This window comes from Alosa sapidissima, chromosome 21 (assembly GCF_018492685.1).
Source record: "Alosa sapidissima isolate fAloSap1 chromosome 21, fAloSap1.pri, whole genome shotgun sequence".
Classification (NCBI taxonomy): Eukaryota; Metazoa; Chordata; class Actinopteri; order Clupeiformes; family Clupeidae; genus Alosa; species Alosa sapidissima.
The window spans coordinates 27010774-27035534 of NC_055977.1; the positions used below are offsets into that span (position 1 = coordinate 27010774).

At 44.9% G+C, this 24761-nt stretch overlaps 1 protein-coding gene across 1 annotated transcript in view; it reads left to right on the plus strand.

Annotated features, from left to right (window-relative positions):
- Positions 1-24761, plus strand: part of LOC121696193 (receptor-type tyrosine-protein phosphatase U-like) — a 216030-nt gene that overhangs the window by 85929 nt on the left and 105340 nt on the right. Inside the window, 1 exon segment of the mRNA XM_042077539.1 lies at positions 22250-22521. Coding sequence (XP_041933473.1) covers positions 22250-22521 — 272 coding nt within the window.

Consider the following 24761-nt stretch of genomic DNA (forward strand, 5'->3'; position numbering starts at 1 on the left):
GGTGACAATGGCCATTAAATGATTGATGGTGCCAGCGGTCAAGGCTCCCCAGCTCAGGCTTTAGTGCAACGGCAACGACCAACGGGCATGGCATGGCATGAACGTTCAACGGGCACGAGGACACGAGCCCTCGCACGTGGATTGGTTTTTGTTTTGTTTTCTTTTGATTTTCAAACCTGCTGGGTCTGCCCATTGGCTGTGTCCGCGAGAGGGCTTAACCAATGAGGGGCCCACGTTGGCTTTATTTGAAAGGTGCAGCGCGGCGTGTGTGTGGCTTTGCGGACGGTTGCCGGGGGTCTCGTGGGGCCTTTTCTCTTCTTTCAAAGGCTTCCATCCTTGTGGCCCCCAACGCCCCTCCCACACCCACCCACCCCTCCCACCTCCAGCACTATCAATGGGACATTTAAATGTTAAATCAGCCTGCATTCTGCCACCTAACCGTCAGCTGGGCCACGCCGGCATATACACACACACACACACACACAGGCCCATTGTGGAGTGTGTGTACTGCCTCCCCCATTGGGTAAGTACCAGTGTGCCCTCTGGTGCTAGAATAGTGCCCTGCTGGAACTGTTTTATTTTCTCTTGGTCCCACAACTTTAACAGTGTCCGGTAAAGCTCTCTGAAGGTCAGAGAAAAAAATATATTAATTAAAAATTCAAATGTTAAGCTATACACAGCCAGAGGGTACAAACATCATGAAACAATGCAGAAGAAGAACCCTATGATTTCATTACCCAAACAAAACCGGAAAAGAAAGGACATTTGCACACCTATGGACAGTGTGTTGGAGAAGACCGGAGATAGACAATCATGGAACTAGAATGACTGCACACTGTCTGTTTCACTTGCACAACTGTCTGTTTCGTTCGCGCACTGTAGTAGATGCTTTTGCGCCCATTTGAGGTGTATTTTCGTGCGCACACAAAAATGCTGTGGTATGTGTAAAACTACAAACTGCCTGAATGGCAATGTGCCATTGAAAGCACATGTCTGTTTTGCGGTGAAAGCAAGTGTAATCAAATTGTGGTTAAATGTGTCAGTAAGAGAAGCGATCAAAGGCAACAGAATCAGTATTCAGAGCACCAGTTTTGCTTCTTTGTACTATGTCAGAAGCAACCTTAACTTTCGTTGGGATTTCTAATGTCTTTCTAACTTTCACTGTCTTTCTAACTTTCACTGTCAACATCCACTTTAACTTTCCTAAATGCTAGATTTGGCTATTAAAGCCTACGTGCATAAGTAGTTTGAGTATTTTCTGAAGTGGAGTGCAATTCTGCTCTGCATTATCTCTTAGCTTGTTGACATCTTAGCCATGGCTGTGTTCGCAACTGTACATAAATCTAGCCCTGTCTGTTTGGTTTAAAAGTGCCATGTGTAAGAATTGAGGTAAAAATATCCAAAAAAAAATGAGCTACACGCATCAAAAGAATGAGAAGAAATAAGGGCGATGATGTCATTAAAAAAATGACATGGTATAGTGCTGCAGAGATATCAACTTGAATTAGCATGCTAAATTACTAGACACAGCCCAACAGGTGTATACTCTTTGGTTCAAGTACGCCCAGAAGCCGTGCGAGTTATTCCTGTATTGCAGTTTGGCTGGCGGTTATGTTGCCCGCATACCGCCTCCAATGGCCGAAACTGGTATTATGACACCTGTCGGGCTGTGGCTAGTAATTTAGCATGCTAATTCAGGTTGATATCTCTGCAGCACTATACCATGTCATTTTTTTAATGACATTATTTATATAAATATCCATTTTTTGGATATTTTTACCTCAATTCTTACATATGGCACCTTTAAAAGTGGGTTTGGAAGTGTGAGAGTCTTTCTAGCTCTCCATAGTCAGTTGTCCATAATCAGTTTTTCCATATTCAGTTCCCATAGAGAGTTTTCTCTAGTCAGTTCTCCATTGTCAGTTCTCCATAGTCAGTGTGAGCAGTGGTAATGGTAAGGGGAATCTTTTTGGCATTTGCTGTCATCCTTCTCTCCTCTCTTTCTCCCCCCTCCTCTCTCCCCCCTGTTCTCTGATCTGCTTGCGTCTTGCACACCAGAGTGTCTCTGAGTGATGTCACGGAGGTGCCTCCACCTGAAGCGGACACTGAACACATGGCAGCGATGTCCCTAAGCTAGTGCTCACTCATTCACTCGCTCTTTTTTTCTCTCTCTCTGCTATCATTTCACTCTGTCTTTCTTTCTCGCTTCCTTCCCTCCTCTCTTCCTCTTTCTCTCAAGCCCTCCTGCCTCTTTTTAATTCCTTTCTCTCTTTCTATTTCCTCCCCTCCCTTTTTTTCTCTCTTTCCTCCTTTCTTTCTCTCTCTCCCTCTCCCTCGCTCGTGCCTCTGGCTGGAGAGGCGGTAGCCACTGATAGGGGACTTAAAAACCCACCTGGGCGCCCCTCCAACATGGCCGACGCCATGGCACCACACCTGGGCCATCTCTTCCCTGCAGTTTCCTGTTTTCCCCTCTCTGTCTTTGCCAACCGCAGATTGGCAACGGCTCCGTCCGCAGATAAGCAAGAGGCATGGAAAATAAATCCACGGAGCCCATCCTGTGTCCTTTTATTTTTCTATCTCTTCCTCGCGGCCATTACCTTGCCTCCATACTTTAGCCTGATCTGTTATCAGTGGAGGTTGCGTGGTGCCAGGAAATAGGCCTATTAGTGTGTGTGTGTGTGTGTGTGTTTGTGTGTGTGTGTGTGTGTGTGTGTGTGTGTGTGTGTGTGTGTGTGTGTGTGTGTGTGTGTGTGGGCTGAGGTGGGCGTCCATACAGAAGGAAGGCCATGGGCTCAGAGGACAAAAGTGAAGCACAGTGATGCAGGTTACTGATTAGATTTTTTGCGCTAAGTGGATGCCAGCGAGCATTGTTGATGCTTCTGGAACACTCTGTACCTCTATATGAGGAGGATGATGATGAGGAGGAGGAGGAGGTGGCAGACAGGCAGGCTTGCCTCTCGCTCTTCACACTAGATGGGCTTTTTTGGCCTCAGATGTATTTTCTTATTGATTCTAGTCCTGTGTTATTTATTTCTGTGAGAGTGAAAGGACTGTGGTTACAGCTTTTCTGTCTGTGTGACAAGGGATGGATACATTTTTTTGAGTTTCTCGCTGCATGTGTGTGTGTGTCTGTGTGTGTGTGTGTCTGTGTGTGTGTGTGTGTGCGTGTGTGTGTGTGTGTCAGCCTGGTTGCGGTTGCTTACATAGAGTGTGTGCAGGTTTGTTTTAGAGCAGGTCTATGTACACAGTATGTTTGTTTTGGTATGGATGGACGGCAGCATTCATGTAGCTTATGAATAATTTAGTACACCAGCAATATCTATATCTGATTCTTGGATTAACATTATTAAAAAACGGTGCAGCAAGCATGACAGTGTGGACCTGCAGTGTACATAATTGAGAATCTGATTCTCCTGATAGTAGTATTGTATTTCTCCTATTCTTCTGTGCAGAAGCAGACTAGTGGTGTGTGTGTGTGTGTGTGTGTGTGTGTGTGTGTGTGTGTTTTGAGTGTGTATGTTTACCCACCCTTCAGCTGTGTATTTGTATGTGTGGGGTGTGTGTGTAGTGTGTGTGTGCTTCATTTGGTTCTTCAGCTGTGTACTTGTCTTTGTATGTGTGGGGTGTGTGTGTATGTGTGGGTGGGGTGTGTGTGTGTGTGTTTGTGTGTGTAGTGAGTATCCCGTATCCCCAGGTCTCAGGGCAGCCAAGTTCCCAGAGTGCACTGCACTGTGTGATGGAGAGGTTATCGACTACCTGTAACCCCCCCCTGGGTACCTCTCCTGACGTGGGCAAGCTCCTCTCCTCTCCCTCCCACACACACACACACACACACACACACACACACACACACACACACACACACACACAAGGCTTTTACTTCAACCTTTCCTGTATGCTCTCCCTGAGGAAAGACGGAAGGCTGATGGAGAATGCAGTAGTAGTGGTTTGTAATGTGGTTTTGTTTTCTTATTTCTGTGTGAGTAAACAGCATGTGTAAACGACATCTTAAAGACGGTTCTAAACCCCTCACCAATCTGTCTTAAAAAATGTGTGGGCAAGGCGATTTGGAGATTTTGGTTTGTGTGTGTGTGTGTGTGTGTGTGTGTGTGTGTGTGTGTGTGTGTGTGTGTAGTGGTTTTGATGATGCAATTAGGAATGCTTCCACGCCATGTCACCCTCTGATGGACCTCAGACAGAGAGCCCAGGATGATTGATTCACACACACACACACACACACACACACACACACACACACACACACACACACACACACACACACACACACATACACACACACACACACACACAGACAGACAGACAAACACAGACACACACACACACACACACAGAACTTGCTTGAAGCCCAACGGTTCTTTTCTTTTCACACGTAAGACACCCTGCTGGGTTGCACCCTGCTCTTGTTTCTCTCTGTCACTCTCCTTTTCTCCCTCTACCTTTTGTACATGTCGTTCCTCTTTTCCCTCTCCTGCTCTATACAGCAGAAATGTTCACAGCTAACCCAACAAGTGTGTGTAGATGCAGTATGTTGGCTGTGAGGCATGTACTGAAGGGCATGCACATAGGCTTACACAGGCAAATTAGCATTGGCAGATGCTAACATGCACATAGTGAAAACACATGCAGTGTTTATGTAAGGCTCCGCGTTCATATCCACATCCAGACAAATGAGCACCAACAGGAAGTCTTCTTTTATTGTCTTTAAGTCCCATTTCTCAAAGAAAGCTGTCCTGATTTTTCTTCATTTTTGGTCTCGCTCTCTCTCTCTCTTTCTCTTTCTCTCTGTCATTTCTGTCTCCTTTTCTTCTTGCCTTCTTCTGGATTATGGGCAGATCAGACACAGTCTCCAGAGGGAAAGATGCAAGGGGAGAAGGAGAGAGAGAGAGAGAGAGAGAGACAGACAGAAAGGGAGCATCAGAGAGAAAGAGAGAGAGAGAGAGATAAACATCTGTATGAAGTGTGTGTGCGTGTGCGTGTGCGTTTGCGTGTGCGTGTGCGTGTGTGTGTGTGTGTGTGTGTGTGCAGTATGAAAGTGTGAGTTTGTGTACACATAACTTTTAATGTTATTGTTTTTTTTCTTTTTCCATAAGTTAATGTTCTGTTTTATTGTTCTTTATACTTTGCAAGCAACACTGCATCTTTCCATTTCTATTCCAAAAACATGAATAGAAACAGATTCCCAGTGGAGCAAGAGATGGGAGAGGTTTTCAGAGCTAGACTAAAAAATGAGATGTTTTTTCTATAAACAGTAATCTCCCGTAATAAAGTGTAAAATAAGACTGAATAGAACAAGAAGATGAAACAAAACACAAATAGGGCATCAGGCAACAGAGCACCAATCTCCCGAATAACACCACACCTTCCCTACAGTAAAACACAGACCAGGGATGAGAAGGAGAGAGAGAGAGAGAGAGAGAGAGAGAGAGAGAGAGAGAGAGAGAGAGAGAGAGAGAGAGAGAGAGAGAGAGAGAGAGAGAGAGAGAGAGAGAGAGACATTGTGGGAACAGGAGAGGAAAAGGGTGTGTGGGACAGGACATAATGAGAGAAAGGAAGATTAAGCAGCGAATGTGCGAATGGCAAGAGACTGGGAAAGGAAACAGAGAGATCATCAGACATACGAAGAAAAGAGAAGAGCGAGGGATGAGAGGAGGAGAAATGTCTGTTCTGTTGAGCAGAGACTGCTGCCTGGCTCTAATAGAATAAGAGAGAGCTTGAGATAAAAAGAAAAAACGACTAAGGGTGGGAGAGAGGAAGAGAGAGAAAAAGTGAGTGAGCGAGGAAGAGAAGTAATGAAAGGAAGAATAACAGAGAGATAATCAGCCACTAGAAGACAGAAGAGAGGAGAGGAGAGGAAATGTGTCTGTGTTAAGCAGAGACTGCTGCCTGATGTTGCCGTTGTCTGGTCTTAAAGCTGAATGGCTCCTCCTGAAAACCTCCTACCGGACTGATGGGGGGATAACGCCATGTAGGAAGAGGAGGAGGAGGATAATGAGGGAGTAGAGAATGAAAGAGTGGAGATGAATGGGGTGAATTTGGAGAGGAAAGGAAAAGGGGTTTAGAGAGAGAGAGAGAGAAAGTGAGGAGGCATATAGAAAGAGAGGGATAGAATGAGACAGTCAACTGGAGAAATGCTGACAGGGAGGCAAAGAGGGAGGGAAGGAGTGGAGGATGTGGACAGAGAAGGAGAGCTAGAGAGAGAAAAAGGGAGAGAGAGAGAAAAAGGGAGAGAGAGAAAGATGGAGAGGGTGAGTGATTGAAGTCTTCTTTATTAGAGCACTGTCTCAGTTTCTTACATGATTACACCAATAAAACTCATAGAATGTCAAAATACTAATCAGCCAGACCTATACCACCATGTTCTAATCAAAGCCCTCCAGTGGCTCCTCACTTCAAGTGGCGTTTGCCCTTCATCTACCCACTAAGTGTCATAGCCCTTATTCTATAACATTACACTGCAACACCCCCCTTCCAACACACACACACACACACACACACACTTTCTCTCTCTCTCTCTCTCTGTTTGTCTCTCTCTCTAGACACTTGAAAGTGTCACATCATGACCAATTTATAACATGCATATTCAATCTTACTCCAGTTTCCATTTCACCCCCTCTCCACCCTCTTCCCAAAACATCTACAGGATCTACTGAGGCTACCCTCAAGATTGTGTTCTTCCAAGTCTGAGAGAGAGAGAAAGAGAGAGAAAATGTTGAATTTTCAAAATCTCTTTATTACAATCTTAAAAATACATCAAGATCAACTTGACACTGTACTCAAAAAGTAAAAGTTAGGAAAGTTAGTAAAAATTACTAATTAATGTGCAATCTGTCATTTGTCAAAGCTTGTCATTATCGACAACACACATCACGCTGTTGTAGCACCATTTTTTCTCAAAAACATCAAGATACATTAAGATATCAACAGAGAGAGAGAGAGGGAGAGAGAGAGAGCACAGCCCTTAAAAAGAAACACATTCACAGATTTGTTTCCTTTCCCTGCATCTCCCGCTAGTCCTCAGAGACGAAGGGCAAACGAGTGGAGAGATGGAGAGATAAAGAGAGGATAAAGAGAGAAAGAGAGAAGCTCCAGGTGAAGGACTGCTCTGTGCACATTACACAATAAAGTGATAACAAATAAACACCAGATGGAGAGAAAAACATTGACAGAGAGGAAGTAGAGAAGAAAAGGCGTTTGAGAAGTGAGGCCCAACAGAGTTAATGCCCAAAACATATATTTTATTTAGCATAAAGACTGCTTAAACAGGAGCCTTCCTTTTATTTTGATTTGGCTCTGAAAGTTAACTTATAACCCCCCAACCCTTCCACCACTGGCATCCACAGAATTTATCGCGGTCAGAGATCTCATGTGCTTGACTGTGTCTGAATTATTGATATATAGTTCAGGAAACATCTAGAGTAAAACCTGAAGTAGTGTTCCACTTATCTTCCTCCTCTGGCCAATAACCTGTCAGCTCCTGCTCTCTCTGTGGCTGTATTGGTAAAGCCTTGCAACATGTTCAGGTCCCTTTACTATGAACCCCAGGGGGAAATCCATCAGAACTCGACGGACAATGGGGTATCTAGCTTTCTAATATCTATGGTTTTGATGCCATGTGCCTTTGTTGTGGCCTAAATCCCACCTTCAACTCTTGTGCCACTCCCTGTTTTTTCCCGTTCATCAGTCTGCTTGCGGTGCGTTCATGTGCATGGGAAAAACATTTTTTTCCAGTGATAACATCATCATTCACGTCACTTCATATTGGAATAAGAGGTGGGAAACTGGGGAAAGATTTTGCTAAGTGAGTTGCCCAGTTAGGGGCTCGTCGTCACTTTTGTCATCATGTTGTAGTTCATTTGTAGCCATTGTGGACTTTCATGTACAACAGTTTTAATGTGAACTTGGGAATTTGCTGTTTTTGTCACTTGAAAGTTGCATGTCCTTCTTTCACAAGCGTCTTATACCATGTCTTTAAGCAAATACAGTTGTTTATTTCAGATTAGTGAGCATATGCTTTAACCTTTGTTGTGGCATCTATGTTTTCCACACATTCCAACGGCAAAGCACATGAACACTCACAGTGAGAAAAACAGCGTAATCACGGGGGGTGGTCCCTGATATTCCCAGATGGCATGAACGCACCATTATTATCTATTGATTTATTCTCGCCCAATGATCTGACCTCCTAGTATTTAAGTTCAGTTTATTTTCTGTTCTTTGTCAGATTGTATCTGATTGGTTTGGAGAACTTTGTGTCTGTTGGATATTCTGCCTGTTTCTGCTTGGATTTTGTATGTTGCCTGTTTTGGATACTCTGGATCTTTTGTGTTTGGCCCTTTCTGGAACTTTTGCGTTTGACCTCGTCCCTTTGGATTGTATCTCTTGTGCTTTGCCTCTTTTGTTAGCTGCTTGTAAAAATAAAACTGAACTACGCAAAGTTTCTGGTCTGCATTTGGGTCTTTGCCTACAAGCCCAGCCCTAAAAAAAGTTTATATTCAATCAGCATTTTAGCGATATTCTGCCTAAAGGATATTTATGTTTTTTTTTTTGTTTGTTTTTTTTTTTGGCTAGAGAAGTATGAGACGTATTGCCATGAGCATTGTTTGTTGAGAGACTTGGCAGTATTTGCTAAGTAAGGCACTATTGATCTCTGGTGCCCTAAAACCCCTCACCCACCTATTCATCTCAGCATGTGTCTGTATGGGCTTTTGCAGACTCACCTCTGTGTGTACAGTGTATGTGTGTGTGTATGTGTGTGTGTTTGTGTATGTGTGTGTGTGTGTGTGTGTGTGCGTGTGACTGTAGGAATATGTGTGTGTATTTGAACAACACATTCCTTCAGAGGACTCTGAAAAATGATAAGGCTTTTCGTCTTAGCCTTTGAGATCACAGAAGCTCAGAATTCTTTCTTTCTCTCTCTCCATTTTCTCTGTCTCTCTCTCTCTCTCTCCATCTCTCCCTTTCTCTCCCCTACCCCTGAAATTTCACCATCATGTCTAAAGAGTCTTTGAGAAGCCACTACACTCTATGGTCATAAAGACATCATTAGACAAAGACAAAGCACCCCCCCCCCCCCCCCCACACACACACACACACCACACCACACACCCACACACACACACACACACACACACACAATCCCTGTGAGAATCCCCAAGGATCATCCAACTCACTGATGGAGCGTTTGCCCTCTCACTGTCTGTGGAAAGTAGAAAACTGGAGATGGGATGGTGCTGTGTTGTGGTGTGGTGTGTTGTGGTGTATGGACCAGCTGGCATTACAGATTGTCTCTTTCCTGTGTGTTGTTAGGGTAACATTAGCACTGTGGCATTACAGAGTGTCTCTTTCCTGTGTGGTGTTAGGGTAGCGTTAGCACTGTGGCATTACAGAGTGTCTCTTTCCTGTGTGGTGTTAGGGTAGCGTTAGCACTGTGGCATTACAGAGTGTCTCTTTCCTGTGTGGTGTTAGGGTAGCGTTAGCACTGTGGCATTACAGAGTGTCTCTTTCCTGTGTGGTGTTAGGGTAGCGTTAGCACTGTGGCATTACAGAGTGTCTCTTTCCTGTGTGGTGTTAGGGTAGCGTTAGCACTGTGGCATTACAGAGTGTCTCTTTCCTGTGTGGTGTTAGGGTAGCGTTAGCACTGTGGCATTACAGAGTGTCTCTTTCCTGTGTGGTGTTAGGGTAGCGTTAGCACTGTGGCGCTGCTCTGTAAATGGCAAAATCTGCATCATCGCTTGTATAAATACCAACACAGACCAGCAGGAATGCGTCAAACTGCTGAATAGCACAGAACTCTCAAGGATAAAGGAAAAAGGGAGAGAGAGAGAGAGGCAGAGATCATTCGATATCACAGAACTGAAAGAGGTGGAGAGATGTATAGAAAATGCATGGAGAGTGTGAGAGAGAGAGAGAGAGAGAGTTAGAGAGGTTAGAGAGAGTTCCGGAATTCTAAGACTAGGATCAAGGGCAAAATGAGCTCCTGAAAAACGTCTGATATTGGACCAAAAATTACTCAGTTTATTTAAACAAATTTCTTCAGTAACTTTTCAAAGATATAAAACATAATATTATCACTTTTTTATTTTAAAAACAATACGAATTTGCTAAAGAGGACTACTTAAAGAAACTGACATCTTCATCAGGGGGAAGGCTCACGGTCTGCAAAGATGAAACCCTTGATACTTATGACCCAGATCTCACCATCACATATTATACTAAAGGCACAGTATTAATTCAAGGAAACGAAGAAAACCTCCTATCTTTCGAAAAAACCTTTCCCTCACTCAGATACCAAATTGAAAAGGAAAACAGTCCCGACACTGCTAAAATTCTGGACTTCGATGTGTAGGAGCCTGAACTGCTGCCCCCTACACATATTACAGCCTCTCCATTGCTACCTAGTAACAGGCAACTAGCAGAAAGCCTTGCTCAGGTAGAAGTGGACTACACAGAGTTCAAGGAACAAATGCGAGTCCAGATAGGAAGCAGCAGCACTTTCCAACAGCTAAGAGAGGAGATGCAAAACCTGAAGAAAGAAAGCTCAAACACCATCACTGAGCTCAGAGCAGGTACAGGGCGAAAACTACAGTCTCTGTGCACAGATGGCAAAAATAAAAGACGACAGTGTAAGCAGAGAGAGGGCCCTCACAACTACAGCATCTAAAGGACCAGCTCTTGAACCCCTCCCAGCCCCCTCCTCAGCATCAACCCAGCCAGTCCTCTCCCCCCTCACGACTCACCACACCATCCTGCCCCGTCAAACACCCCTCCCCTCAACCCACGCCATCCTCTGCCCTGGACCTTGGTTTAAACAAGCAGGAAGTACTGTACACAGCCAATAAATCATCGTCCTCATGGATTCCAACAGGCGGTTCCTGGATCTACAGCGGCTATTCCCTGTGCACAAGGCGACAGTCAGGCCCTGCAGTACCACACAACATGCACAGCAGCTCCTGAGGAAGGAACTTCTTGGAGACCCCCAGTGTATCATCATACACACTGGCACAAATGATCTCCATTCATTGAAGGGTGGCACAGCTGAAGCCATAAAGAGAGTGGCAGAAAGAGCAAGCAGGGAGTTTCCTAGGTCACGCATTGTGATGTCAACATTGCTTCCACGTCATGACACAGCCCCGCATCTCATCAACGGGGTCAACGCTGAAGTCAGCAGGAGGTGTGCCACCCAGCCCAACGTATACCTGGCACATAACCCTACCATCAGCCTTCATGATATGTACGATGGAATACATCTCCACAAGAATGGCGCGCGATCTTTTGCAAAGATCCTCAAAGATGCTGCCCTAGGCCGTAACCCCACTACACCCAGCTTCACACCTTTTTGACATTTTTGTCATTTTCTTGTTTAGATTTCTGTTTCATAATGGTCCAATCAGATTGTTTACATGTATTCATTTGTTATTAGTTGCTGGAACATTCAGTGTCTTTACTCATCAACCTTTGGTCTGAAGAGTGTGGACCCTGAATTCTTGAAATGTATCCTAAATGTTGATATTCTCATATTAACTGAAACATGGTGTGGTAGTGACACGCCAACTGGCTGTCCCTCGGGTTATGGGGAAATAATAATACCCTCCCACAAAGCGAAAACTGTAAGACGTGGTCGAGATTCAGGAGGACTTTTGGTGTGGTTTAGGGAGAGTCTTGCCAAACACATATCAGTCATCACAACAGGAAAATCTCACTGCTGGATAGAATTGATAATAAGACTGGCATATCAAAACAAAACACATACCTATGCGCAGTATATGCCCCCCCCAGCAGACTCTCCTTATTTTGATGAGGAGCTTATCCACACAATTCAAACTGAAACAAGCCATTTCCAAGCCCAAGGCAATGTGCTATTGTGTGGCGATTTTAATGCAAGGACAGGAAATATGCCTGACCAAACCGACCCACAAGGCAATAGCCATGTGTTTGGTAGAATCACCCCATATACCACACCATACCTCAACCAAAGAAACAACCTAGACCTTGTTGTAAACAAAAGTGGTAGAGAGTTAGTGCATCTCTGTCAAGCCTTAGGCCTGTATATACTTAATGACAGGACAAAAGGGGACTCTTTAGGGAGGTTCACATGTTGTTCATCTCTTGGAAGCAGTGTAGTTGACTTTGCAATCACTGACATGGACCCCTCCTCCTTCAATGCATTCACTGTCAGGCAGCAAACTGCTCTTTCTGACCATAATCAAACTAATGTCTTTCTGAAAATGATTTCTGAATCCAGAAACACAAACGCAGAGTCCAATAAGCTGTATAAACTTAATTTGACCTACAGATGGACTCCAAACAGCTCAGAAAAATTTACTCACCTGAATTAGCTGAACATATTACTAATTTTACTAATAAAAAGTTCACTAACAATGCAACTGGTATAAATATGGCTGTGAAAGAGCTGAACATGATCTTCCAACAGTACTGAACTAGTAAGAAAAATACAACAGAAAAAGAAAAATCAAGATCATGATTGGTTTGACTCTGAATGCCTGACTGTATTCGAAAACAGTTGAGACAGCTGTCAAACCTAAAACACCATCAGCCTGAAAACACAGCCCTTAGAATGAAATATTGTGAAACATTGAAAAACTTCAAACCACCAAATTCTAAACCAAATTGAAGACTCCATTAACAACAACCAGTTCTGGGAGATGTGGAATAATTTGAGCACAACCAAATCACAAGAATCGGCCCTACCTATTCAAAATGAAACAACATGGATTGAGAACCATATAAAGAAAATCTACAAATTGGCACAAAATCTTAAATCACTAAAACCCCAAAAAGGCATGCAGTCCTGACAGCATCAGAACTGAGATGCTAAAATACAGCACCCCCTCATTACAAAAAGCTGTGCTTAAACTGTTCAATCTTGTCCTTAGTTCTGGCTGCTTTCCTGACACCTGGAATCAAGGGATTATTACTCCAATCTATAAAAGTGGTGACAAATTGGACCCAAATAACTACAGAGGTATCTGTGTGAACAGTAATCTGGGGAAGGTATTTAATTGTATTTTGAATGACAGGATTCAAACCTTCCTTAATGAACACAATACCCTTCTAATGTACTGTACCCTTCAAATTGGATTTCTTAAAAATGTCCGCACAACAGATCACATTTACACCCTGCACACCCTAATCAATAAACATGTAAAAGACAAAAAAAATGGAAAGATATTTGCTTGCTTTGTAGACTTCAAACAAGCATTCGACTCGATTTGGCATGACGGATTATACTACCAACTTTTGCAAAATGGTGTAGGGGGTAAAACTTTCGATTGAATTAAATCAATGTACTCAAATTGTAAATGCAGTATAAAAATTGGACAAAAATGAACAGATTTCTTCACTCAAAATAGAGGAGTGAGGCAGGGCTGTAGTCTGAGTCCAACTTTATTCAATATTTACATCAACGAATTAGCGGTGCAGTTGGAACAGTCTACAGCCCCTGGACTCCAAGAAACAGAGGTCAAATTCCTGCTTTTTGCCGATGACTTGGTTCTTCTATCGCCCTCACAACAGGGACTGCAACAGCTCCTAGATCTGCTGGAGCAGTACTGTCAGTCATGGGCGCTGACAGTAAATCCAACGAAGACCAAAGTTATGATCTTCCAAAAAAAGCCCAGGTGTCAGGAACACAGATACAGGTTCAGCCTAGGTAGCACCGTCCTAGAGCACACAATGCAGTACCCTTACCTTGGTCTAGTAATTACTGCATCAGGAAGTTTCAGTATGGCAGTAAATGCACTAAAAGAAAAAGCCTGAAGGGCATTCTACGCAATAAAGAGAAAATGTCACAAAATAAACATCCCAATTACAATCTGGTGCAAAATATTTGACAGCATAATCCTGCCTATTGCGCTATATGGAAGCGAGGTTTGGGGTCCACTCAGCATGCACGACTACACAAAGTGGGACAAGCATCCAATTGAAGCCCTACATGCAGAATTCTGCCAATCAATGCTAAAAGTTCAATCAAAAACACCCAACAATGCATGTAGGGCAGAATTAGGTCGTTTTCCATTGGCATTACCTATTCAGAAAAGATCCTTAAAATTCTGGATGCACCTGAACAGCAGTCCTAAGAACTCACTCCATTTTGAGGCATTGAAAACCCAGGAGATGAACCCTGAAAAGTGTCCTCTGAGCCAGCTGGTACTGAAGTTAACTAACTCAATAACAGCAATTAATAAAAATCAAGCTCAGTCCAGCGCTGCTTCCCAAACATCAATTAGAGTCAACAACATAATGAATCAAGCAAAAGAAGAATATTTAGAGCATTGGACAAACCAAACTACCAACCAAAGTAGAATGAATTCCTATCTGATCCTAAAAAGAGAATATGAATTGGCAGAGTATCTAAGCTCTGTCAGAGATACGAAGCAGAGGCATATCCTGACCAAGTACAGGCTTAGTGACCACAACCTAGCAATAGAAACAGGCAGACACAGAAAAACCTGGCTGCCAAGAGAACAAAGGATATGTGGTCACTGTCAGGCAGAGAAGGTTGAGACAGAGGAGCACTTTCTTCTTCACTGTGAACAATTTGACATGTTCAGACAGACCTTTATCATAAACTTACAGCAAACCATACCAAATTTTATATACATTGAAGACAATGATAAATGGCCATACTTCTTGGTGAAGGGCCCTCTGCACAATATGTCTTAAAATGTCACAACCTGAGGGACATGACTTACTGTAAGTAAACCTAATGTCAAACAGACACATATGCACACAAGCATATGTTCTCACATGTGCACACACACACACACACACACACACACACACACACACACACACACACACACACACACACACACACACACACACACACACGCACTCTCTTTCTCTCTCTCTCACACACACACACACACACACACAAACACCTACCTATCATTCTAGTATTATTTCTACTACTGTCTATTTTGTGCTCACATGTTTATACATTGTATGCTGTATCTCTGTCTTCTTTTCCTTGTGATACTACTGTGTTATTTGTAACACTAGCTTTGGCAACACTGTACCAAACAGTCATGCTAATAAAGCCCCTTTGAATTTGAATTTGAGAGAGAGAGGGAGAGAGAAGGATGACAAATGAGTTCTCACATTTTCCCTACCAGTCGACCGCTACTGCCCTTAAGATGTCTGTCATCTGGTGTGAATCTAGTGGTGTATGGGAACACATCAACAGTATATGAATACATGAGTGGAAGTGATGTGAGTGCGAAGACAGGATTTTAGGGGAAATACTTCCTGCCTTCAGAAGAAAGACATATTGAAGAGGAAGTGTGTGTGGCCCTCTACACACAATGCCTCAGGCCAGTCAGCTGTGAGTGTGTGCGGGCATATTTATTAAGCAGATAGCCCGCATGCTAACTGTCATTTAGAGGAGACTGAACGCATCGATTTGAGACATTGATTCAGATGACGCATGTGTCTCTGTCTTTATATTTTTTCCCTGTGTCTGATCCCTCTCCCTCCCTCCCTCCTCTCTCTCTCCCTCCTTCTCTCCTTCCTTCTCTCTCTTTCTCTCCTCCTTTATTCTCTCTCTCCCTCCATCATTCTCTCTCTCTCCCTCTCTCGTGTCTCTGTGCCCTCCCTTGCTCACCAGAGGGAGAATGGTATTATTGATGATTGTAGAGGTGGAAAAGCTTAAAGGAGAATAACAAGAGAATATGAAGATAAAGGCTTCCTCTGCCTCCACCGTATCACACTGCCCTCCTTCACATACCACTCCTCCTTTTCTTTCCTCCCCCTCTCTCTCCACCTCTCTCTGCCTTACTGTATGTCTCTCGTTCCCTATGTTTCTCTCTCTGCATACACGGCACATGATGCACATGTCTGTCTGTTACTCTGTGTCTGTGCTTGTTCTTCTGAATCTCTTTCTTTTTCAGCCCATTCCCTCCTTTATCTATCTTTGTTTCTCTCTCTCATCCCCATGTTTCTCCCTCTCTTCTTCTCTTCCTCCCTCTCTTCCTCTCTCCCTCCCTCTCTTCCTCCCTCTCTTCCTCCCTCTCTTCCTCTCTCTATCTCTCTATCTGTCTCTTCCTCTCTCTATCTCTCTATCTCTGTCTGTTTCTGTCCCTGTCCCTCCTTCTCTCTCTCTCTCTCTCTCTCTCTCTCTCTCTCTCTCTCTCTCTACCTCTACCTCTTTGCCTCTCTCTCTGTTTCTCTCTTGCCTTTCCCTCCCTACTCTCACTGTACTCTGTACTATTTGTTTCATCTTTATCTTTTCACTTCTCTCCATCTCTGTCTTTCTCTCCCTCCACCCATCTTCCTCTCTGTCTCAGTCGTTCGTTCTCTGGCCGTTCTGGGTTTTCCTGTATGGACAGAACCCATTTGCTTTTTCTGTGTCTGTGTTTGTACCCATCTATCTTACTGGGTGTCCTCTCTCTCTAACTCTCTCACACACATTTCTCTCTCTCACACACACACACACTGATTCACCATCTCTCTCACACCCCCATCTCTCTCTCTCTATCTCTCTCTTTCACTCCCCATATCTCTCGCTCCCACCTTTCCTCCTTCTGTCTCTCCCTGTCTTTCACTCCCCCATCTCCTTCTTTCCCCTACACCTTTCTCTCTCTCTCTCTCTCTCTCTCTCTCTCTCTCTCTCTCTCTCTCTCTTGCGTGTGTGTGCTGTGTGTAAAGTCGATAAATCTGGGCAGACCTGTGTCACAGGGGTCTGTGCTCCGTGCTCCGATATGAATTCAGCACGCCGCTGCCACCGCCGCTGTACACACACACACACACACACACACACACATACGCCACATCCCTCCTAATCTCCTAATGTTTGTTCCCTCGTCCTTGGCAGGGTCACGGGGGAAATAGATGTGGCCTTATCTGCTTTTATGGATTTATGGAGAATTTTTCCGCACCGTGTATTTTTAGCAGAGTTTCCTGTCTCCTTTTACCTTCTTTTCCACCCTCTCTCTCTCTTCCTCTCTCTCTCTGTCTCACACTCTTTTCCTTTCTCTCTCTCTCTCTCTCTCTCTCTCTCGGCCTTTACTTTCTTTGTCTCTTCTTTTTTTATATGCCAGAGGGGCTAACAAAGATTGGCATTCAGATCCAGTTAACGTCCACATCACGGAGTTATTATTATCATTAGCCTTGCCTTAATTAAAGCATAAATCAGTTTGATTGCATTCATTAAACGTGTTTCCCCAAGAGTCCTGAGACTCGGAGAAACACACACCCCACCCATTACCTTCTCCTTCCATAGGTGCTATGAGGTGGAAGAATGATGGCCTGAAATGTTTCAAAAATTGGATTTATGAAACCGATCTGGAGGTCATCTTCATTCTGGCCTCAAGCACACATGTGTATTGACCTGGTGCCACCACTAGATGGTGTCTCCTGTGGACGTGAATCATCTTGGTCAGACTACAAACAGCCTCCCATAAGGCATGAAGATCTTGATGGGCAATCTGCAAGGATATCGCCTCGCCATCTGTGTCTCTGTGGTCTTTAACCAGAAGTGTGTTAAACGATATTGGTAGCCCAGTGTGCCAGATATACACACACGTACTCACACTCACTCACACACACACACACACCACGGTTGTTTGGCAGGAGAGGACTTGTCACGGTCGCCTCGATGTATATCAAGTTACTACCCCCCGGGGGCCCACTCCTATTGCCACCTTGTGGGGCAAAAACTGAATTTGGCCCCAATCCCCCAATAGCTTACTCCTGCCTCAGGGAGTCTCTCTCTTCCACTGGTGTGTGTGTGTGTCTGTGTCTGTGTGTGTGTGTGTGTGTGTGTGTGTGTGTGTGTGTGTGTGTGGCGAATGGACAATCCAAGAAGTGTACTGACTGAGATACTCACACAATGATATGACCCAGATATGGAGCCTCATATGTTATCCCCATGTCAACTTCCTGGGTGGGCGTCCAGGGAGAAGTTCCACCAGAGTGGGAGAGCAAAACATTCAAGTGTGTGTCAAAGATATGGCACAGTCCTATTTTACACTCCCTTTCGCCAGCAGTGGAGAGGCTGTCAGAAATGGAAAATGGGTGCCATCACCAATTAGGACCTTGGTTCACATCTGCTGATATTGGTCTCCCAGTGACTAAGCCTGGCAGGCAGAGAGAGAGAGGGAGAGAGCGCTTAGTTGAGCTCCAGGGTTTGTTGTGGTGGATGTGTGCTCCATACAAATGTGACGTGACTAGGGGGATATGAGCTAGCATTAGGGCTATTTTAAGCCGGACTTACCGGGGGCTGTGTGACATATTTGAATGATTGACAAAACTACATTTTGAAGAAAGAAAAAAAAAGTTGGAAATCATGCCAGTGCACTTTGTAATAGCGGCCTCGTTCCACATGGCTACATAATAATACGTGTGTGTGTGTCTGTCTGTGTGTGTGTGTGTGTGTGTGTGTGTGAGAGAGAGAGAGAAACAGACAGACACCAGACAGAGATTTAATCCATATCTGTGTGTGTTGGTTTCTGTGGAGAATAAAACGATCCCTCTCGTTCACAAATTCAAACCCCACAGAGAGTCTTGTTTACTCGATGCCACCAGGGAAATGGAGGAGAGAGGAAACAACATCTCCTCTAAATTTAGCTATTTCTATCGGTTTGATTATTTCCTAGCTGCACAACCTCAATTAAAAAGCTCTTCACACATCACCTATTCCTCTGGGTATTGTTTTGTTTGTGTGTGTGTTTGTGTGTATGTGTGTGTTTGTGTGTGTGTGTGTGTGTGTGTGTGTGAGTATGTGGGTGTGACGTGTGTGTGTGTGTGTGTGTGTGTGTGTGTGTGTGTGTGTGTGGGTGTGTGTTTTGTTTACGTACACATGGTTAGTCATGGCCGTCACTGATATGAGAATGACGGTACAGTATCCTCTTGGAAACTTAGGTTGATGTCTCAGCGCAGGACTTACTTATGCTCTTATGACTTGGTGTGTGTGTGCTTGTGTATATGTGATGTCCACTGGCTGCAATTCTGTATGGCAGCTGGGAGTGACTCTGTGCGTATGGCTTGTCAGTGTTTGTGTGTGTGTGTGTGTGTGTGTGTGTGGGGGGGGGGGGTGTTTGGGAGCTAGTTTGCGTGTCTGTGTGTGTGTGTGTGTCTGTGTTTGTGAATATGGGTATACTGTATGTGACACATACATAGTGCTGACAGAAGCGTTTGAGTTGGGTTCCCTAAGGCATTGTGTTAATAACTGTACCTGCCAATGCAGAGGGAGGGGCTGCTGGGAAGGTCACCATAATTTATTTTACTGTGTGTGTGTGTGTGCGTGCGTGCGTGTGTTTGGTTTATCTTCATTGGTGTAGTGTTCAGTGTGTATGTGTGTGTGAGAGAGAGGACAGTAGAAGTAGTAGAGATAATGAAGCAACACGTCACGTAGTTGCTACGGGCAGGTTGTCTGTGTGTGTGTGTGTGTGTGTGTGTGTGTGTGTGTTTGTTCATCTGCATATGTCTTCCCCAAAAAGTGTTATTGTGTGTATGTGTGTGTGTGTGAGAGAGAGAGAGACATAGATGATCAAGTATGCGTCACTGCGCTGGTTGCTTGGAGCATGTGTGTGTATATGTGTGTCAATCATTTTGTGTGTGTGTGTGTGTCTCCCTCTCCACTTGATTTTAACTACTCTCCCAGCTGTCATTACCGCCTAATAACCATGTCACTGTGATTAATGACAAGCCCCTATCAGGGCAAAAGCACAAGCACAGTTGCTCTGAGCACACCCCCTGTAGACTACACTACCCACAATGCACCCCACCCCTCTCCACAAAATTACACGGCAAAACATCTGGCTCCCTCTCTCAGGGGCGCCCTGCATTAGAAACAATTGCTTCCCCATCTGGACTGAGGCGCGTAAGTGATTGGCCTCTTAGATCTGGGAGTCACAGAGGGGATTGGCTCTGCAGCGTGATCAATAGCTGACTCAGTCGAGACCAGGCGCATTAAGGAGGCTTTAGGCATTTGCCGCACTGTGTCCTAATGGCTGGTTTATGTATATGCAAAGATACACTGTGTTCTAATGACTGGGTTATGTGCAAATATACACTGTGTTCTAACGACTGGGTTATGTGCATGTATACACAGTGTATTCTAATGACTGGGTTATGCATATGCATGTATACAGTGTGTTCTAATGACTGGGTTATGCATGTATACAGTGTGTTCTAATGACTGGGTTATGTATTTATGCATGTATACAGTGTGTTCTAAAGACTAGGTTATGTATATGCATGTATACAGTACCCATAGGCCAAAGTGGCTTTTACCTTTAATTGAGATGGAAGTAGGATTGGGAAATGACCATGGGTCAGGATAGGACCTGGGTACCCTGGGCACATACAGTAGACCGAAATGTGGTATGCATGCTGCTATTGCACCATAGCTCTCCCAGCACAGGGATTATTGAACAAACTTCATATATTATATAGTATATAATATATAGTATATAATATATTATATTATAGTATACACTATTATAATATATAGTAATATATATATATGAAGTTTGTTCAATAATCCCTGTTATGGTTGTATTTAATGGGATGCATACTGATATATACTGTATATGGTTGTACTGTACAATGAGCTGCATATACTCAACAAAGTCAGATATTTTTGTAATATACACTGTATATATTACTGTGTGATGTTTCTGGAATGAACTTTGGTATATACGGCTAAGTCTGATATTTATAGACAGCATCCTTATGCCTTACAACGTTATTTGGTAGGGATGCGGCTGAGCTCTGTCCCGGACACGGCCCTAGTCCTCATCTAGTCTTTTCCAACATTGGCGGTGGTTTGCATTCCTCCAGGCGTTTTTGGAATCCCTTTGGCAAATCACAGCACAAAGCTCTTGTTGTGTCTCGTTTGTTTATATGTTTTTTTGCTTGTTTTTGTTTTTGGGCTTCATTCTCTTTTTTATTGCGCACCATTCTCTCTCCTCACTCTTTCCAGCAGACCCCTTCTCATCCCTGTGTTGTGTTGGGTTGGTGCTTGAGACTGTAGAGGCTCACAGCCGAAAGGAGCACAGCGCTCTCAGAGTGGCACTCAGACACGTAAACACGTCCAGGGAGAGAGACATGTTATGGGGGGCAAGACGCTGATCACACACACACACACACACATACACACGCGCACACAGAGGCAGACACGTACACAAACAAACACTCAAACAGATTCCCTCAAGATATGTGTCAAGTGTCAAGTCAGAATGTTTGTGTTGCTGCCATACCTTTACCTTTGTAGATAAACACACACACACACACACATGCACACACACACACACACACACACACACACACACACACACACACACACACACACACACACACACACACACACACAATCACAGACACACACACACACACACACACACACACACACACACACACAATTAAAGACATACACACACACATATACATACACACATAAAGATCATGTTAATACCTGCAGTTTCTCCTTTAGACTGCTTCAGAACACCAAGGCCACTTCAGAAGCAACACACACACACACAACACACACACACACACACACACACACAGACACAGAGACACACACAAACAAACACACACAACCAAAGCGTGGGGCCACATCCGTCAGCCTGATTTCTCCCAGTGGGCGGTTTGGTTCTCCCTGGCAGGGTCAGAGGTCGTTCACCAAGTTCAGAAGCCGTTTGGCAGGGGTGGCTACCCCAGAGAGAGAGGGGTCCACTCAGGCAGATGGGCGTCTTGACAGCGAGCGTCTTGTTGAGCATGGCAGCCTGCTGACCCCCGTCTGTTCTGTTTCTCTCTCTCCCTTTCTCTCTCTCTCTTTCTCTCTCCCCCCCTCTCTCTCTATGGCTCTGTCATCCCTCTCTCTTCCTCTTCTCTTATAAATGTTGTTTTTTTCAGAGTCAAATATTCTTTTATTACCTTGAATGTCTAGATACAGTGTTGGCAAAACACAGATAACTTTATCTATCTCTCTCTCTTCTCTCTATCCCTCTATCTCTCTATCTCTCTTTTCAGTTCACTCAATACTACTCTCTACTCTTCTACCTCTGATTTCTATGATCTCTATCTGTATCTATGGTTTCAATTGGGATTGTTCACTCTGATTTGCTGTCATGTATGTAAGGCACACTGAAGTACTTCTGTGTGTGAAATGTGCTACAGTATATAAATAATCTTGCCTTGGCTTGCCTTGCCTGTCTCTTCCTGGTGACTAAAGGAGTTCTCTCTCTCTCTATTCTGACCTCAGGCTCCTTCATGATGGTGAACTCTTCCCAGCATGCCGCGGGGCACCGGGCCCACCTGCTGCTGCGCTCCCTGAGCGAGAATGACACGCACTGCGTGCAGTTCAGCTATTTCCTGTACAGCCGCGACGGCCACAGCCCCGGAACGCTGCGTGTCTTTGTGCGCGTCAACGGCGGGCCCCTGGGCAATCCCGTGTGGAACGTGACCGGCTCGCACGGACGCAAGTGGCACCAGGTGGAACTGGCCGTCAGCACTTTCTGGCCCAGCGAGTATCAGGTGAGCACGCACACACACATGCATATGCACACACACATACACATGCACATGCACATGCACACACACACACACACACACACACACACACATACATACACATGCATACGCACACACATGCATACGCACATGCACACAAGCACATACACATAAACCGTTATTCAAACCCACTTGTATGGGAATATGTGTGTATTTGTATAGGCATAATGTGGCCACTTGCTTCAATACACAACCATTTACACTCATTCAAATATCATCACCATCACACTCACACGTAGCGCAGCACAAAGAAAAATGCTCCTCACAAACTAACATGAACAAACAACCACACACACACACACACACACACACACACACATGATGGGAGCTCTCTGAAGCCCTCTTTGGTTTGTTTGTGCTCTCATACAGTATATGCCATAATAAAGGAGTGGACTCAGGAGCCTAGTGAGATTTAATAGAAATGAGATCCTTGCAGCCTGATTCATATCTACAACATGATGTTTACTGCAATTAAGACCAAGCTGCTAGCCGTCCAGGGATCATGTTCAATACCCGCTATAAATCACACCAATTCTTCCATCCAGTTGTGTTATCGGATTTTCACAAAATGGCCATTTCAAAGTCCTCCTGCCCCTGAAAATAATTCTATCGGCAAACACTTATAGGCACTTTTCTCTGGGGGACCAAGGAGACCAATAATAACGACTCTTGCGTGCCAGGCATCTCATCGCCTATTCACACACACACACACACACACACACACACACACACACACACACACACACACACACACACATACATACGTGTACACGTGCGGCACCTGTTAAACAAATTGGTGTCAACTCCCAGTTAGCGTAGCAGGCGTCGGAGGCCATCACTGCGCGGGTTTTTCTTAATGATGCTCGCCTGACCCCCATGTCACCTCGTTAGAGCCTGTGATTTATCTCTGGGTGCAGTCGCTCATTTGCCCTGGCCAAAAAGAAAAGAGAGAAAAGGAGCGAGGGAGTGAGTGAACGAGTGAACAGAGGAGTGAGGAGCTAGAGCGAACGAAGGGATGGGCGGAGCCATCTGTCCGGGGGGCTGCCCACACCATCAATTGACCTCGACTGCAAGTGACCGCTGTTATACCCCCCTTCCACTCCTCCAACCACACACACACACACACACACGCACACACGCACACGCACACACACACACACACACACACACACACACACACACACGGCCCACTTGGCGGCTGACCCCCCGCTGGCTGGCTACTGCGCCTGTGGCCCGCTGGCTGCCTGTTTCGGTAACCTTGGCCCGTGCAGGGAGCCGCTCTGGATCAATCAAGAGGAGCTTAATGAGATTACAGGGTCCGCGGATGGATCAATGTGGACGAGACGCCACCACCACCACAGCCACCGCCGCAGTCTCACCAGGAAAAGGAGGGAGGACTTTTTTCTTTCCTTTCTTCTCTCTTCCTCCTCTTCATCTCCCTCTTTATCTCTCTCTCTCCATCTCTCTTTCTCCAAGATCAGCTCCTCCTCTTTGGGATCAATGTAGATGAACCACAGCTTCTTCAGCACTCATCCTTTTCTCACACTCTTTCTACCCTCCTCTCTCTCTCTCTCTATTTCTCTCTCTTTCTCTTGCACTCTTTCCCTCTCTCCTGCTGTCCTCTGCATCCCACTGTGTGTCTGATGGAGAAAAAAGATTTTCCACCTCTCCCCCCCCCCCTCCCTCCTCCTCCTCTGTCCTGGCAGCTGCAGTAAATGGCCGGTGATGGCCTGTCTGTTTCATGCCTGTGTGTAGAATCGCTCCATAAACCGCTCAGGGACCGTCAGGTGGGGTTATGGGATATGACCAACTGACTGGTGCGTTCGTGCGTGCGTGCGTGCGTATGTGCGTGCTTGTGTGTGTGTGTGTAAAAGTTGTGTACTTCATTGCAGCGTCATGGGGCTTGGGATTTTAAGGACGGTTTATAATTCACGACCCCATAACTATCACAAGGGCTCTTTAGATCTCATGCTGGAAATGACTGAGGTGCTGCATGGCTGGGTTTGGGAGAGAGAGATAGAGAAAGGGGGGGAGAGAGAGAGAGAGAGAGAGAGAGAGAGAGAGAGAGAGAGAGAGAGAGAGAGAGAGAGAGGAGAGAGAGAAAGAGAGAGAGAATATGAGTGAGAGACTAAGGGTGAGGGAGTGTAAGAGAGAATGGGAGAGAGAAAGGGATCATTTGAGTGTGTGTGTGTGTGTGTGTATGT